Source organism: Passer montanus, unplaced genomic scaffold (assembly GCF_014805655.1).
Source record: "Passer montanus isolate IOZ18808 unplaced genomic scaffold, ASM1480565v1 scaffold15, whole genome shotgun sequence".
NCBI classification, from domain to species: Eukaryota; Metazoa; Chordata; class Aves; order Passeriformes; family Passeridae; genus Passer; species Passer montanus.
The window spans coordinates 62,237-79,769 of NW_024362051.1; the positions used below are offsets into that span (position 1 = coordinate 62,237).

Consider the following 17,533-nt stretch of genomic DNA (forward strand, 5'->3'; position numbering starts at 1 on the left):
CACATGGCACGGAAAAATCCTTAGCAAATTCCTGCTGAAAAATAATAAAAAACCAGGAAAACCCACCAAAGGCTGAGCTTGCCGGACACAGCGCGCCAGGAGGGGCTGACAGAGCTGTTACGGTCTATTGGGCCAATAATCCACAAACTAAGACAGATTTATTGTACATGGCAGATCCTAACAGCTCCAAAGAAACCATCACTGTCTCCTGGCGCTTAAAATTCACTTTCTTGGGGGGGAAAAAAAAGGGCCAAAATATGGCTTTATGAGATAAGATGCGTGGTTGGACCATTCTGTGACAGGCAGAAGCCTGTGCAAACACATCCACAGCTCTTTTTTCCCTTGGTATATAAATATATAAAATATCTCCTCTTCCAAGGCAAGCGCGACTGCATTACCCGTCGGAGCGCTGTCCTTACCACCGGATTACCCGGCTTGGTTTCACCTCCCTTAGCAAGATGGATTTGCAGGGATGTTGTTCCCGCCTCGATATTACTGATCAAAACCAGGGGGAGATAAAAAAAATCAAGTTAATTAAAGATAAAATGAGCCCCTGCCTCCATCTGGCTCGCTGGGATGGGGGAGTTTGGGTCCCCTCTCCTCGGAAGGGGTACGGATCTGAGAAGGGAGATGCCGCAGAGGAGAGCACGCTCTTCCCACTGCCGTGACACTCATGGGGGGATAGTTTGATGTTGATGATGATAATAAAAATAATAATATTAAAAAGGTCAGAGCCGGTGCTTTCCCTGTTTCTGGCGGACAGGACCCAGCCAGTGCGGAGCAGCAGGCCAAGAGCGGGATCAGCCCGATGCCATCGGTAATTGCGGCGTCTGTTCGAATCTCCGCCACGCTGGAAATCACGCTGGGCCCGGCTCGCAGCCCCGGCGGCTGATGGTATCGGCCGGGGATCAGAGAGGCTCAGCTCACGGCTTTAGCGCGGCTCGTCCCAGCCGGCGCTGCCGCCGAGGGGGGGCCGCGCCCCCGGGATGCTCCCGGGGAGCTCGGGGGCTGCGTGGGTGGGTGGGAGCATCCCTCGGCGGGCCGTGCCCGGGGGGACGGCCAGCCCCCGGCAGGGCGGCTGCATGGGGGTCAGCTGCGCCGTGTGACAGCCCACCCACGCCCGTGTGCACCCCAAAACCATCAGCGTTATGGGGGTGAGCGTGGGCAGCTGCAGCAGGCAGCCAGGAGAGAAGCTCTAGGAGAGCCGGGGGCAGGGATGGGTGCAGGGAGGGGCTCTGCAGGGATGCCCCGGCTCCAGCCCTGCGGCCGGCCGAGCGGCAGCGGGAAGGGATGTGCCGGGACTGGCCGGGTGGCTCCAGGGAGGGAGTTGAGCGAGTAATTAGAGCAGGAGGCTGTGAGTCAGCAAACGATGCGTAACCTCGGCGAGGCTGACAATGAGGCAAAAGATGGCAGTTTCGACCGAGAGCGCCGGCTGAAAGGGCACATTTAGATATGCAAAAAGCAGCAACTCCTGACAATCCCAGGGCCGCGACCCGCTCGGCTCCGGAGCCGCCGTCTGCCGCCGAGCTCTCGACGCCTTCCTCCAAAATCATTGTGAACAGAGACAGGGGTGGGCGCAGACCCAGCCCCACGGAGCGAGGCCGTGGGGTTGGATCCCAAAAACACAGCGGGCAGGGGAAAACACCGGGCAGCCTCTGCTCCAGCAGCCCGTGCTGCCTGGAATGTGGGATGTCACCAGCCCCGGCGGCTGACCTTGCCCCGGGAGCCCCGGGAGCAGCAGGCACGGCGCACTCCAGGATGGATATTAACGTTGGGCTTGGAAGCAAACCCCAGCTCCAGCCACAGGCTCGTCCCCCCCGTTTTGGGGGGCGCATCAGGGCTGCAGGCAGGTACAGCCGCCCTCGGCGAGAAGAGTTTAATTAACCCCGGAAAGCGATCGTTAAACGGCCGGCGCGGGTAATCGATGCGGAAGGGGCAGCTTTGCTGCCGAGGGACCATCTGCTCGGGGGAGGGAGCCACGGCGGCTCCCCGTGCCCCCGCACCCCGCGCTGCCGGGAAGCGGCCGCCGCCGCGGGGCAGCTGCTCCGGGGCCCGATCCGGGCTGAACCCCGGCCAAGCCGTCCCGGGGGGATGGGAGCTGCCCCTCGCCTCAACCCTCGCTTCCCGTAAAGCCCCAAGGCCCGGCGGCACGTGATTTCCGACACGGCACGGCCCCCCCGGGCCCGAGCCCACCCGAGGGTCCCCCGCAGCCCCCGCCCCCGGCAGGATGTGGCTGCAGCAAAGCGGGGCGGGGATGTGGCCGAGCCCCACAGCGATTTTCACCCTCGAGATGAGCTTGTGGCGGTCGCAGCCTTGAGGGCTCACGGGGTTTGTCTTGCCCCCGGCGCACACCTATGGCCGCATTCCCGGGTGAATGCTCAGAGGGACGCCCCCAGCATCCCGGCATCACCCAGGATTTGTCATCCTGGCCTGGGGCACTCCGTCCCTTCCCACCCCCGGCATCCCCAGGCCTTTCTCCAACCCTGAATTTCCAAGTTTCTCCTTATTTCCACCCAGTAAATGATGGGGGGTGCTCAGGGGCAGCAGGGCTGGGTGTGGTGCATCTGCTCCCGAGGGACCCAGGAGCTACTCCCCACTACAGGCTCTGACTCCAGGGGATGGCACTTGGAGACGCATCCCCAGGCCTTTCCCCAACCCTGAATTTCCACCCAGTAAATGATGGGGGGTTCTCAGGGGCAGCAGGGCTGGGTGTGGTACATCTGCTCCCGAGGGACCCAGGAGCTACTCCCCACTACAGGCTCTGACTCCAGGGGATGGCACTTGGAGATTCCAGCGTCCCCAGTGGTGTCCCTCTGCTACGAGGACACCTTCTCCCACCAGCACACCCCACCAGCTCCCAGGATCAGCACATTCTGGGAACCCTGTGGGGCCATGGCACTGGCATGACCCTGGTGGGGTGATGCAGACCCTGGGCATGGAGCCACAGGCATGGCCTGGTCTGGATCTGTCCCCCACCTACCAGGAGGAGAGTGGCATCCAAGGAGGGGCAGAGCTGCACCCCCAGGAAGAAAGGAGCCCAAGGGTGCTTCCAGAGGAGGTGCAGGCACAAGGAACAAGCCCTGGGACACAGCATGGCCGGGAGGCCAGGAAAAAGCCCTGTCCCATCCTCTGTCCCTGCCTGGGGCAGAGGGGATGGTGCAGCTGCTGCTGGCCCAGGCACGGGCAGGGTGCCAGCTGGGTCCCCAGGCCAGGGCACCAGCAGGGCTCAAGGTGACCTGCAAAGCTCAGGGTGGGCTCATGCCCTCCTTGCCCCTGGATGGAGACATCCTGGGCTCCACCTCACCTCCCCAGCCCTGCAGACCCCTGGGAAGGGGACCCTGGCTCTCCCCACTCCCGTGGCAGCAGCTCAGCTGGCAGGGGACAGTGCCCCTGCACCCAGGCACGCCTTCCCCACAAACTGGTGCCAGTTGAGGGCCACCCTGCTCCAGGCAGGGAGATTCAATTCCTTTGGGAGAGCAGGAGAGGCTCCAGCACAGAGCTGGCTGTGTGAGGGTTTGCCAGGACACCCAGCACACCTGAGCTCCCAGGGGAACACTCAGGGATGCTCCTGGTAGCCCAGCATTACCCAGGGTACAGCACCAGCCACTGGGCGTGGGGATGAGATGACCCTTCCCTGCCCACCTGTCTGGGCAGGGATGCCCATGGCAGCCCCACGGGAGAGCAGCTGGAACACTGGGCAGGAGGGAAACTGAGGCAGGGGAGGGCTGGGATGGGCCCACACACCTGGCACAGCAAGGGGACCTAGAGCCAGCTTTTCCTGATGCTCCCATCCAGAGAGGGGCTGTCTGTCCCTGTCTGGGGACAGAAGATCCCTGTCCCCACTCTGTGCTGAGGACAGGGGGCAAAGGCAGAGCAGGAACACCCCCCCTGCCCTGGCACTGCCACACCCCAGTGCGGGACATGAGACAGGATCACACCCGCAGTGGGGTGCCCCCCCAGCCCCCTCAGGTCAGATCCAGCCTCTCAAACTGGGGCTCAGCCCCAGAACAGTGCTTAAACCACCCCCAAACCACTGCTCAACCTCTGAGCCAGTGCTCAGCCCCCTGAAATGGTGCTCAGCCACCCAAACTGGTGTTTGGTGGCCAAACTGGCTCTCAGCTTCCCAAAAGTACTCAGCTCTCAGGCCAGGGCTCATCCCCCAAGGCAGCACTGACCCCCTGAGTGGGTGCTGAACACCCCAGACAGGTGTTTCACCCCAAGATGGTGCTCAGCCCTCCAAAACAGTGCCTGACATCCAGGACAGGGCTCAGCCCCCCGAACCAGCCACTGAGCTGCTGCCCAGACCCCAAACTGGACTTCAGCCCCCAAAACAGTGCTTGAGCCTCAAGCTGGCTCAGTCTCCTAAAATGCTGTTTGACTCTCATGCTGCTGCTCAGCCCCCCAAAACACCAAACCCCCAAACCAGTGCTTGACCCCCAAGCCAGAGCAATGCTTGACCTCCAAACCAGTTGCCCGCTGCCCAAAATGGTGCTCAGCCCCTCGACCCAGTGCTCAACAGCCCCAAATGCTGCTGGATCCCCAAGCCAGTGCTCAGCCCCCAAAAAGCCTCATCCCAAAGGAGGGGTCAGCCACCCCATGGTCCTCCCCAGGGACAGCCACTGCAGCTCCCTCCCAGTGCCAGACATCCCTCAGGGGCTTTTCCCAATTTCCTTTGCCCCTTCATCAGCAGAAGGACACAGGAACACCATGGCAGAGAAGCCACCTGTCCCCAGCACCCTGGCTGTGGGAAGGGACATGTCCCTCACTCTGTGTCCTGGGGGGAGCCCCCTGACCCCTTTCCCATCATTTCCCGCAGGAACACCCCCGGTGGGATAGACAGGATTCCCAGAGCTCTGCTGGGAGCCTCCCCAGCCCCACGGAGGGTGGGGGTCCTGGCCAAAGGTCAGGAATATCAGGCACCAGGTCCCTGCTTATCCTGGGAGGGGGCTGCGTGGTGGGATGGTTTGTGGGATGCAGCCCAGGGACCTTGGGTGGGATGAGAGCACACCCAGCCTCTCATGGATGATGTATCCCCACTGCCAGGGCGCTTTCCAGCCCTGTCCATCGGGATGAGCTGCTGAAGCCACCCCCACACAGCCCAGTGCCAGCTATTCCCAGGCTGCCAGTGGTTATGGATGTGGCTGTCCCCCAAAGCACCAGCCACAGGCAGCCTGGGGACCCCCGGGACTGGCCACAGGCCCCCCGGCTCCTCCAATGTCCCAGATTCCCCTTTTCCCCAGCTCTGGCACCTCCAGAGCCCCGGACACAGCCCCCATCCCTGCCCCACCTCACATCCCTCGCTGCTGTCCCCCACCCCTAATCGAACTGGCTGCTGCACAGACTCATCCCAGTTTAATCTTCACGGTGCATCAGGCACGGGGGAAAAAACACAACGATTTTTTTTTCTTTTTTTTTTTTTTTGGGTCTTAATCTTTACCTGAGGTCAGATTTACCAATCCTCCCACTAATCCCCCAACGCCTTCGCAAAGCAGAGGGCCCCCTCCTCCACCAGCCCCGCGGGAGCCAGCCCAGGGAGCACCCATAGCCCCGGGGTGCCTCGGGATTAGCTCTCCAGGTGACTCCAGTTTTTCCCAACGAGGTGGCAATACATGTTTTTAAAGGCTTTTTTTATTTAAGGAGTCTGAATGTGAGGAGATCACACGGTAGTGAGGAGATAGGGGCAAAGCCTGGGGGTCTTGGCTTCACTGACAGGCTCAGATTTGGGGGAAATACTCAGGGAAGGGATGAAAAAACACTTCTTAGAGAGGATTTCATGCCATTCCCTGCCTCAGTTTACCCGTGATGAAAGGTCAGCCCTTCTCCCGGGGACTCAGGTGGCACCAGCTGGCCCTGAACAACCTCCAGGGAACCACCCCGGAGCTGCAGATGTGGGGACAGGAGTTCCTATGGATGTGGGGGCTCTGGGATCCCCGTGGATGGGGGGACACGGGGCTCTGCACAAGGGGGGCAGGGAGAGCAGGGGGCTTGTGCATGGGGGGCTCTGCAGAGAGGGGCAACAGGGATCTGCATATGGGGGGACAGGGGGCCCTGCAGGTGAGGGGACACAGAGCTCTGAAGGTGAAGGGACAGCGTTCTCAGCAGAACAGGGGGACAGGGGTGCTTGGAGGCAGGAGGGAACATGGGGCTTTGGAAATGGGGGCACAGGAGTCCCTAAAGAAGTGGGGACAGGGGTCTCTGTTGATGAAGAGACAGGGGGCTCTGGTAAAGGGGGATGGGGGCTTTGCAGATGAGGAGGGGACAAGGGCAAGAGGGTTCCCTGCAGAAGGAGGGCACAGCGGCCCTGGCAGACTGAGAGGGACAGAGGAGAGCAGTCGCTGCACAAGGACAGATCAGAGACCCTTGCAGATGGGGGGACAAGGGCCTCGCAGACAGGAGAGGGACAGCGGTGCCCGCACCCAGGGCAGACACAAACCCTACAACTCTGCCCTTTCCACGCCAACCTGGCGCTCGCCCCGGGCTGCCCCGGCCGCGCACAGCCCCGCGGCTCGGCGGGGGCGAGCAGCAGCCGGGCCGGCCGCGCTCACCGGGGCTGGCAGCGCCCGCTCGGCCGGGCCGGCACCTCGCCGCGCCAGCCTGGAATTTGCGAGCTGTCCTCATGCATTAAAGCGCAAACGCCTGGCGTCCAGCTCCCAGCCCCGTGCCCGGCTGTGCCAGGCCATGGCATGCCCTCCCCGGGGACGCCGATGCGGGGCCGGCTGTCCCCAAGGGCGCCCGGAGCCACCACCATCATCCTCATCCTCCACGGTTATTTTTTTTCCCCCCAGCCCCAGCTTTAAATAGCGGAATGGGGAGACGGTGCCAGGCTCGTGCTGTCCCTGTGGTGAGGGACATCAAGAGTGGAGGGTCCCCAGCAGTGCTGGCAGGAGCCTGGCAGCAGGGGTGACGGTGGAACACGTTGGCAGCACGTTGTGCCAGCCCAGGGCAGGGAGGGAATGGGGAGGAACACACAGACACGCATGGACAGATGGATGGGATGCTCTGCTTGCCATCCCAGGGACAGAGGGATGGGACCCCGCGGTGAGTGCCATGGCACCCCTGCAAGGACCAGGCTGGAGAGGCAGACTCAGAAGGGCAGCACCCCTTCCATGGGGATCCCAGGGTACCCCCCCTTCACCCATACTCACACTGCACCCCTCCCAGTTCACTCCCTACGCTGGGCACTTCCCATGGGTGCAGCAGGGAAAGCCCAGCCTGGCACTCACAGTTCTGTGTCCAGCCAGCACCCACCATCCCACCTCGCCCACCCTGATGCCTTTCAGATTCCCTGAGACTCCCCAAGAGCACTGCCACGTGTGCCACGGGATCCCCCGGGTCCACTGTGGGAGGACTGGGCACCTGCCAGGGCTGGGGGCAGAGGGGACACCCCAATCCCAGCACATGCTCACCCCGTGCCACACACCCAGTGATGCTCCCACATGTTCAGGAGCCCCAGCCCCAGCCGAGGGCCAGCAGAACCCCTGGTTCCCCACGGCAGGATGGGCTCAGCCGCTGTGCCGATCCCAGCCGGGCCGGGCAAACAGCGGCGGGATGCCCGTGGGAGGAGGGAGCGGCTGGAACGGGAGTGTGAAGAAACGCCTCCTGCGTGCTCTGTCCGGAGCCAGCTAACGAGGCCATATTTGAAATGCTTCGCATACCTCCGGTCATCAGATTAGTGAGATGCAGAAGGTAAAGCAGAGGGCAAGAGGAGCGCTCCCGGCTCCCGGCAGCGATCCCGGCCCCGCCGCTCCAGCGGGACCCGGGCAAGGTCCCGGGCTGGCAGCGGGGCACGGGCACAGCCCGCGGGCACCGGCAGGGACGGAGCTGGGAGCCGCCTCCCCGCGGGGATCCCGGCAGATGCGGGAGGCAAAGGTGGGGAAGGACAACCCACCGTGCTGCCAGGTCTGGCCACCAGGCACTGCCATGGCCCGGGTGGGGCCGGGCTGTGAAAAACCTTTCAGCATTTTACAGGGGCTCACAGGGAAGGCAGAGAGAGACTTTCCACCAGGGTCTGTCATGACAGGACAATGGGTGAGGGTTTCAAACTAAAAGAGGAAAGTTTGGGATTGGATATTAGGAAGAATTCTTCCCTGTGAGGGTGGGCAGGCCCTGGCACAGGGTGCCCGGAGCAGCTGTGGCTGCCCCGTTCCTGGAAGTGCTCAAGACCAGGTTGGACAGGGCTTGGAGCACCCTGGGCTAGTGGAAGGTGCCCTGCCCATGGCAGGGGTTGTAACTAATGACCTTTAAGGCCCCTTCCTGCCCAAACTGTTCTTGGAGTCTATGGAAGGAGCAGGATCCCACAGAGCCTCCCACATCACCTGTGGGCACAGCTCCCCTGCCCTTGCCAAGGCATCAAACCTGCCTGGGCACGAATGGTCCCCCCGGCCCTGCTCCAGGTCCAGGAGTGGCAGCAGAGCAGGAAGCTGCCTCTGAGCAGCAAGGGGGTGCAGAGGAATAAGAGCTCTTCCAGGGTAAGAGCACCTGGACCTGCGGACACCTGGGACCCTTCGGGGTTGGCATGTTCAACTGGGAATGTCTCACTTTTCAGGATGTTCAAATGAGACACTGGGCTTGGATGTGGACCCCAAAATCCCATCTCTGAGGGAGAGAAAGAGGCACAAAGATTACAAGGGCAAGTCCTAGCAAAGAGAAGTGAGAACCAATGACACCAAGACCCTTGGGGACCAAGAGAGAACCTGGAGGCTGAGTGTTTGGAGCTGCATTGCTTGGACAACTCCACATGGAAGACTGTGGGAGACAGATATTGCCCAGGTATCCCCACAGAAAGCTGGAGCACCCGCGTGGGCTCAAGGCAGATTTGCAGAGGCAAAACCAAAACATCACCAAACGAAGGCTGCTTCCAAGCACAGTCAAGCACCCACACAGCAGGAGGTGACCAGGGACAGAGCAGCAGAGCAGGCCAGAGGGGAACATGCCCCATCTCATCACCCCTGAGCACAAACCCAGTCCCCATGCCAGCAGGCACCATACCCAGGGAGCTCAGCACGTGCTCAGCAAATGTATGCCAGGGGCAGCCGAGGGTACCGGGGGTGGCAGCAGCCACCAGAACCCCCTGGGGTCACTGGCAAGGCCAGGACAGCACTGCCAGCACCCAGGTGACAACCAGACCCTGGGGATGAAGCCCATCTCAGAAGTGACCCAGAAACAACAGGGAACATCTCACCCATGGGCAGGTCCCACCCAGCACCCACGGTGCCCCCACTGAAACATCAAGGGCTGGCACAGGGCAGGGCCAGCAACCCGAGCCCTTTGCAGCTCCCACCTCTCAGAGCCGGGAGGGTGGAGATGGGAAAGCACATCCTGCTTGGAAAATCAGAAAGCAGCTTTTCTTTTTTCATTCTTTGCCACCGCTCCCAGGGTCACGGCCAACACACATCCTCCACGGCCAGGCCAGCACACTGACAGCTCCCTGTGGCACGTGATGCATCCCCATCCTCCCAGCACAAAGGATGTCCCAGCTCAGGGGATGGAGGGTGCTCTGCTGCAGGTGACACTGCTCCAGGACAAGGACATCGAGGCAGACCCACACGTGCCAGGGCAAGCCCACGGCCTGGGAGCTGAACATCCCCAGTCCCTTCCATGCCATAACCACGCATGGTGGGAACCAGGGACACCAAGGCAGCCACTGGAAAACCTTCTGACCTCAAAAATCCTTTTATCCACATAATCACAGGCTGTCACCCACGTGCAGCACAGGCTGTCATCTCGGACCATCAACACACTCCACCTGCTTGCAAGGGAAAAGACAAGCAGGGATGAAATCACTCTGAAGATGTAAGGGACCAGCACTCCAGCACCCCAAAAGGAGACACTTGGGGTGGGCACATCACCACAAATGAGATGTTGACAGACCCCAAAGCTTTTTGACTGTGGATGTCAGGTGCCTGAGGGCCCAAGGCCAGGGTAAACGTGCCCTTTGGACTTTCCCAAAGGCACAGGGACCCACGGGACACCCTCAGCCACTCACTGGGGTCACTGTTCTGCTGCCTGCTGTCCCTGGAGCTCTCCTGGGTCTCCAGCTCTACGGGTGTCCCAAGGGACAGAGGACATGGGTAGGGATGCAGGCTGCTCCTCACCCACATGTCCTGATGCTCCCCAGTGGGGTCCCAGGATGGCAAGTCCAGCCTCCCCACCAGGACCTGTCCCTCTGCTGAAGGCAAAGGCAGCTGCAGAGCTGATCCCCACGCAGAGCCACTGCTGAGCAGCAGCAAACTCACATCTCCTCCACTCCAGCCTGGGATTTCCCACTGGCCACCTCTGGAGGTGGTTCCTCCTCCAGCCACCCCTTTGCCCACACGCTTCTCCCCTCCTGCCTCCCACACCACTGCTCCCTGCACCAAGTCACAGAATGGCTTGGGTTAGAGGTGACCTTAAAGCTCCTCTCCTTTCAACCCCCTGCCCCGGGCAGGGACACCTTCCCCTAGCCCAGGCTGCTCCAAGCCCATCCAGCCTGGCCTTGGGCACTTCCAGGGATCCAGGGGCAGCCACAGCTTCTCTGGGCAGCTGTGCCAGGGCCTGCCCACCCTCAGTGCAGAACATTTCTTCCCTATGCACAAGTTAACCCTGACCTGTTACAGTTCAAAACTCTCACCCCCTGTCCTGTCACTCCAGGCCCTTGTCCAAAGTCCCTCTCCAGCTCTCCTGAACCTCCTTTGAGCACTGGAAGGAGCTTTAAGGTCTCCCTGTAGCCTTCTTTACTCCAGGCTGAGCATCCCCAGGCTGTCTCCAGAGCAGAGGGGCTCCAGCCCTTGGACCATCTCCGTGTCCTCCTCTGGGCCTGCTCCAACAGGCCCCACGTCTGTCTGTGCTGGGGACACCACAGCTGGGTGTGTGCCCCATGGGGGTGTCCCCAGAGCAGAGCAGAGCAGAGGGGGAGCACCCCCTGCTCACCCTGCCCGTGGTGCAGCCCAGGATACACTCAGCTTCCTGGGCTGCCAGTGCACGGTGCTGGCTCATGTCCCATCTGTCACCCCCAGCCATTCTCCACAGGGCTGCTCCCAGCCCATCCACTCACCAAGCTGTGCTGGGGCTGGGGCTGTCCCCACACAGGTGCAAGGTCTTTCACTGAGCATGGCTGAACCTCCCACTTTCCTCTTTCCCCATCACCTGCCTGGCAGGAAAACACCCAATGCCACACACCACCCACTGCCAGCATCTCCATCCTTTCCCAAGCGACCACAGCCCATCCATTCTCCTGTCCCCAGCTGGGTGGAGGGCCAGCCTCTCCCTGGGGCAGTGGCTCCCATCCTGCTCCCCAGCCTGGATGAGTTTCAGGAGCACCAATCACTTTGGGACACCCGTGCTCCATGCCTGGCCTCTGTGCAGAGAGGTGGCTGCAAGGGGCAGCAGTGACAATTGGGAGTCCCACAAAACCCCCCATGCTCCCAGGAGTCAAAGCTGAGTCAGGGGAAAAGGAAGGGGAAAGGAGGAAAAAAAAAAGAAACAAGCCTTTTGAGTGCAATATTTTAGTTGAGCACCAGAGCATGAGTAAAGGAGGGAGCTTTTCGTGGTCTGGTGAGTTTAAGCTATGAGCTGAAAGTTTAACTATTAATACACTTAATCAAGATGTTGTTCCTACAGCCAGGATTTGGGAAAACAAAACAGGGCGGCAGGAGAACGGTGACATCGCCGTGGCCACCCCGGGGAATGTCCCTGCTGGGGGAGGTGGAGGGTGCAGGAGCAGCTGGGGCCGGATCCAACCCCGGCCAAGCCTTGCATGGACACACCAGGAGGTGCCAGGTGCTGGCTGCCAGGGCCAAGCACCCTGGCTCCGGCCATCCCCCAGTGCCCCACACAGGAGATTGGTCAGAGGGGACAGTTCTGGGGAGAGGATGCCACCCCCAAACCCTGCAGCATCGCCAGGTCGCAGACAAGCAGCACCTGCACTGCTGCCACCTGCCTGGAAGGGTCCTGGTGACACCAGGGGACGCCGGGGCGTGAGGGACCCCCAGGGTCGGGGATCCCCAAAACACCCCCCACACCTCCACAGCGTCTCCTCTGGCCCAGAGGAGGAAGAGGAGGCACAGGCTGAAGTTGGGGTGCAGCACGCAGCGCTGCTGTCTGTGTCACGGGCAGGGCGCGGGAGGTGCGGGCAGTGCCTGGCGGCGCCGGCTGCCCGCATCCCCACCACAAAATCCATGTCAAGGACGCCTCGGCCGGCTCCTGCCTCTTCCCACCGAGGCGGGGGGGAGGACACGGGGACATTCGTGACGCCCGGCACACCGCCCCCACCCCCTGCCTGCGCAGCCCCCCCGGCCCTGCCCCGGGGCCACCGAGCCCCGAACGGCGCCGGCACCAACTTCTGAGCGGCACCGGCGGCTCCTTTGTTACTTTGCTTTTGTTGTCACACGCCGGCGCGTCCCCGTCCCCATCGTCCCGTCACCGTGTCCCCCCCCACATCCCTCGCACAGCCCCCCCCAGGCGGCGTCCCCGAGGTCAGGGCGCGACATCTGCCAGCGCGACGGGGCGACGCCGCTACCGGCACCGGGGAGGGGGGCGCAGCGCAGGGGGCATCTCCGGGGGCATCTCGGGGGTACCCGCGCGGGGACACTTGGGGTGACACCGCCACCGATGGTGATGCGCTGCGGCGGCCCCGCGGGGGCCGCTGGAGGAGCCGTTTCCCCAAAGCTATTCCCGCTGGGAACGCGAAGGACGGACGGACAGACGGAGGGACGGAGCGAGGTTTCCATGCCTACCAGCGCTCCCGCTGAGCGGGACCTCGGGGACAGTCACCCCCCCCTTTCCCATGCGACCCCCCTCGCCTCGGCCCCGCCGGGGGATGCAGCGCAGCCCGCGGGCAGCAGCGGGGGCCGGGAGCGCTGGGGGCCCGGGAGGCCGGAGGGGTCCCCGTCCCCCCGCAGCCCCAGGTGCGGCCCCGCCGCCGGGCTGGGGGCCGGGGGGCGCGGACAAAGCGGCACAAAGGGGCCGCTGACACAGCAGGGCCCGTTTCCAGAGAAACAAAACTTCCGCCGGCCCCGGCTCCGCGCCCCAGGTAGCCGGGATGGGCATCCCCCCGGGCCCCCCCAAAGCCGGCCTCGCCCGCCCTCCCACAGCTCGGCATCCCTCATCACTGCCCGGCCCCCCCGGCTCGGAGCGGCGGGGGGTGAAGGTGGCCCGGCCGGGTCAGCGCACACGCGGGGCCGTTACCGCAGGATGTGTGCGCAGCTTTGTTTGTGCGTGGGATGCCCCCTCCCCAATGCCCATCCCATCCCTTAACCCCCCGTGCCACCCCCCCATCCTGCTCTCCCCCATCAATCATCCCAGCAAAGAATAACCCGACCCGAAGCAGCCCCGGCCCCGCAGGAAGGACGCTGCCGGCTGCGGGATGCGGTGGAAAAAAAATAGGAATAATAAAATTAAAATAAAAGGAAAAAAAACACCAACAACAACAAAACACCCCACACCTCCGTGGGGCGCATGGGGCCGCGGTTCGGCGGAGTTTGAGGCCGTAATTCCCAAATTCGGGTACAATCCAGAGCCCCCACGGTGGTTTTGGGGCCGGTGGCACCCACGGCGGTGCGACCGAGGGACGTTCCACGGCGCGACCGCGGCGGTCGCTGGGTGCCGGGGCGCGGGGGTGCCCTGCCCGCCGCGGCCGGGGGGACCAGGGGGTCTGGGAATCCCGTCTGACGGCGAGGCGGGCCGGGGGGGGCTCGCCGCGAACGGGGGGACGATAAAGTTGGGTGAGTTGTCGCACATGGCTGGGCGATGGCGAGCGGCGCCGCTGCCACGGCCACCCCGCGCCCGGGCACCGGCGGCGGAGCCGAAGTGCGGCGGGAGCCCGGCGGGCACGGCGCCGGGCAGCGGGGCGAGCCGCGGATCCCCCCGCCAAACTTTTTTCTTCTCCGCCACCTCCCCGTTCTCCAAGAGGCCCCCGACGCCCCCCACCCCAACTCCGCCGGCGGAGCGCCCCGGGGGCCGGCACCGACCGGCGGTCCGGGAGCCGCCGCGCTGCGGGCAGCGCTGCCGGGAGCGGCGGGGGCTGCCCGGGCGCCGGGAAGGGGGCAGGAGGGGAAGGGAGCGGGGTACGGAGGGGAGGTCAGCACCTGCCCGGGGCCGGGGCCGGGGCCGGGTTAGCCGAGGCGGGCTCGGTGCCTCGCCGCCGCCGCACACCCACCTCCACATCGCCGCTCGCTCTGGGAGTGCGCAGCCCCCGCTCCGCGCTGCACGGCGCTGCCGCCGCCGCCGCCGCTGCCCGCGGCTGCCGGCAAAACCCGGACCGGACCTCGCCGACCCCCCCTCCCAGGGCTACACCCAGCCCCGGGGCACCGCCGCCCCCGCCGTGCCACCCGCCGAGCCCGGCGTGGGGACACCGTGCGACCGACCCGCGTGTCCCACCCGCCCCCACGGGGTTTGTCCCGCTGCGACCCCCGCGTCTCATCCACCACCCCGTCACGGGTGTAGCCCGCCCGCCCCCGTGTCCCAGCTGCCCCCATGGGTGTCACCGTGGTGTGTCCCCTCGTGTCCCAGCTGCCCCCATGGGTGTCACCGTGGTGTGTCCCCTCGTGTCCCGGATGCCCCCATGGGTGTCACCGTGGTGTGTGTCACACTGGGATGGGATTGGAGCGTGTCCCCCGTGTCCCATCCAGCCCCACGGATGCCATCCTCTTCGCACCCCCTCCATGTCCCGCCTGTCCCCCACAGGTCTCACCCCGCTGTGCACCCCGTGTCCCAGCCGCGCCCATGGGTGCCGGCATGATGTCCCCTCCACCTCGGTGTGCCCCCCCGAATCCCCAGCCACCCCAGTGCGATGTCACCATCCTGTCTCTGGGGTGTCACCCAACCGTGCCTCCTCCCTCCGCGCTGTTCCCGGGGGGTGACACCCCCGTGTGCACTCAGGATGTCCCTCATGCGTCTGTCCCTCTGTGGGGTGCACATCCCTCAGTCCATTCCCCCCCGCCTGTGTCCCACCCCCTGTCCCCAGCGCGGGGTGTCCCCCTGCAGGTCCCTCTGGGGTGCCAGCCCCTCTGTTCTCCTTCCGTGGGGTGCCCACAGAGCGTTCCCCTCTCCCTGTCCCCCCGTGGGCTGCACTGCCACAAGGTCCCAGAAGAAAGAGTCCCCCCCGGCAGCGAGGAGCAGCGGAGGGGACTGAGGGGCGCGGAGCTCCCGTTCCCCGCGGGGAGGATCGCTCCGGGCGGGGAGGAGCCCCAGCCCCGCAGCCCCGGAGCCCCGGAGCCGCAGGCTTGCTGCCGCCGCCGGGAGGGACCTCACGGTGTCCCAGCAGGACATCGCTGAAATCCCCCTGAATAAACAGCAAATAATCGATGGTCCGATAAGTCAGCTGGAGGGAGGGGACAAATCCCGAGGTTTGGCCCCGCGGCGGGAGGGGGGGATAACACTCTTGGCCCAGAAGTTTCCTGCTCAACTTTTTGCCAGAATTTTTTGCTTCTGAGGGGGAGAGTTGTTGTTGGGTTTGGTTTTTTAATTTTTTTTTTTCTCCCCTTGGAGTTGTGGGCACTGAAATATTGGAAGTTAAAAAAAAAAAATCCTTAAATCCCCGCTCCTCAGCCGAGAGCAGCTTTCCAGGGACAAACAGCCCAAAAAAAAACCCACCACCCCCAATTCCTGCAGCCTTTTCAGTTGCCAGCAAAATACCCAAACCCTCTCAAAAGCAGAAACCCTGGCAAAAATGAAACTGGGTTTGTGTTGCCGTTGATTTTTTTTTTTTTTCACAGGAATGCGAAATCTCTTCCCACCCCGCTCCCGCCTCGAAATGAAACAAAAAAAATCCGCGATGGGGCGGGGGGTGGGGGGCGAGCGGCGCGGATGCGCTGTTTGTATTTGATCCACGTCTCGTTAATTATGCGCCTCTCGCAGATTTAGCCACCGGGATTTGCAACCGCGGGTGCTGTGACGATGCTCCAGCTTCCCAAAAAATCTCCCTCCCGGGTGGCGGCGATGGGGGAGCGCGGTCCCCTCCTCCCGGACACCCTTTCAGCTCCTCTCTGGCCCTCTCAATGTGTCCCCAGCCTGCCTCCCTCCACAGTGCAGCTTCTCAGCCCCCCCAAAAAAGGAGCAGGGGAGCCTCGTGCGTGGCACACAGGATGGGGGTGGCACCGGTGACACAGGGGAAGGGACAGCATCCCACCAGCACCGCTCCAGGTGGCACTGCCCAGCGTGCAGCACCATCTCACCCTCGTGGGCGTCACCAAGGGCATTTTCTTTGCCTGTTTTTGGCTGTTTCTGAGGACCTGACACAACCCCCAGCATGAAGCACGGGGTGTTGATGTCCCCTTTGCCAAGGCAGGGCCTGTGGCAGTGGCACCTGGAGTTTGCCACCCACTGAAGGTCCCCAAATGCAGCAGCATTTCACTTCTCAGAGTGTTTGGAAAACTTACATGTCAGCCAATCACCTTTACTGAGGTCTGGGATCCTCCGAGAGAAGGGAAACTGAGGCACAAAGCCAAGCTGGGACTTGGTGACAGCAACAGCAGCCAAGCTGTGGCTTCAGCCCAGTGTCCCCCAGCCAAGCTCCAGGCTCCCCATGGTTCCCACTGCCCAGTGCCCAGCTCTGCAGCCACGGGGAGCCCCCAAATCCACAGGAGGGTCCCCCAGAGCTCCCAGACAGGCAGATCCCCACAGCACAGGGACAAGGAAGACACCCCCTGAGCCTCCAGTCTGCTACTGGAGCCCTTCCCAATGGCATCTGGGGGCTGGGGGGACAGGAGGATGAGGATGGAGGGCAGAGGGGACAGAGATGAAGGACAAGGGGGACAGGGGTGGAGAGTGAGCGGGCCAGAGATGGAGGACAGTGAGGATGAGGATGAAGAGCAAATGGGGCAGGAAGGGAGGGTGACAGGGCAGGATGGAGAATGGTGAGGCCAGGGCTGGGAGGCAAGGGGGACAAGGTTGAAGGGTGAGCAGAATGGGGCAGGGACAATGGGATAAGGACAAGTGGGACAGGGGTGAGGGGACACAGAGACAGGCATGGAGGACACAGGGTGCAGGGACAGGGGATGGGGACAGACGGCAAGGGGACAGGGCAGAAACTCTTCAGCAAACAGCAGCACTGCCCCTGCTCGCTGCCTGCCAGAGGCAGGGCCAAAATCTCCCCCGCCAATGCTGGGCTTTGGGCTCTGGCAGTGGGGTCTGCACTGCCCCTCCCCAGTGGGAAAACAATCCCGGGAGCTCTGCCCAGCTCCAGGAGAGGAGCCAGGAATAACTGGGGTGGGGCATGGAGGGGCTACAGAGCAGCCTGGCCCTGCAGCAGTGAGGGGGGGTCACACAGGTCCGTGTCCCTCCCAGGGTGGCAGTGGGACGGTGGCTGGAGGGCTGCCGAGGCTGTGTGACAGGGAAATGCATCCCAACAGTCTCCAGAGCACAAACACACCTCCAAAATTCCCAACCCCAAATTCCTCCAGCCCAGCCGCTGCCATCCAAGTGGGTTACAGAGCTGGCACTGCCTTGTCACCTCCTCCGTGCAGGGTGCTGGGTGGCTGCTTGTGGAGGGGACCCAAATCCAGCCAGAAGCTGTGTCAGGAGCCCCAGACCTTGGTGACATCCCTGATTTTGGGGA

At 63.2% G+C, this 17,533-nt stretch overlaps 2 protein-coding genes across 2 annotated transcripts in view; both read right to left on the reverse strand.

Moving 5' to 3' along the window:
• The window catches only part of CXXC5 (CXXC finger protein 5), a 35,441-nt gene extending 21,186 nt beyond the window's left edge, over positions 1-14,255 (reverse strand). The window contains exon 1 of the mRNA XM_039701686.1: positions 14,135-14,255. The gene's annotated coding sequence lies outside the window, so the exon portion shown is untranslated. The remainder of the gene's footprint in view (positions 1-14,134) is intronic.
• Positions 932-14,142, reverse strand: LOC120498610 (collagen alpha-1(I) chain-like). The gene is made up of 4 exons (XM_039701588.1): positions 13,526-14,142; positions 12,780-12,903; positions 1,714-2,352; positions 932-1,168 (listed from the first exon to the last, which is right to left on the reverse strand). The coding sequence occupies exons 1-4, from the start codon at positions 14,140-14,142 to the stop codon at positions 932-934; spliced, it is 1,617 nt and encodes a 538-aa protein (XP_039557522.1).
• Positions 14,256-17,533: the final 3,278 nt, after the last annotated feature.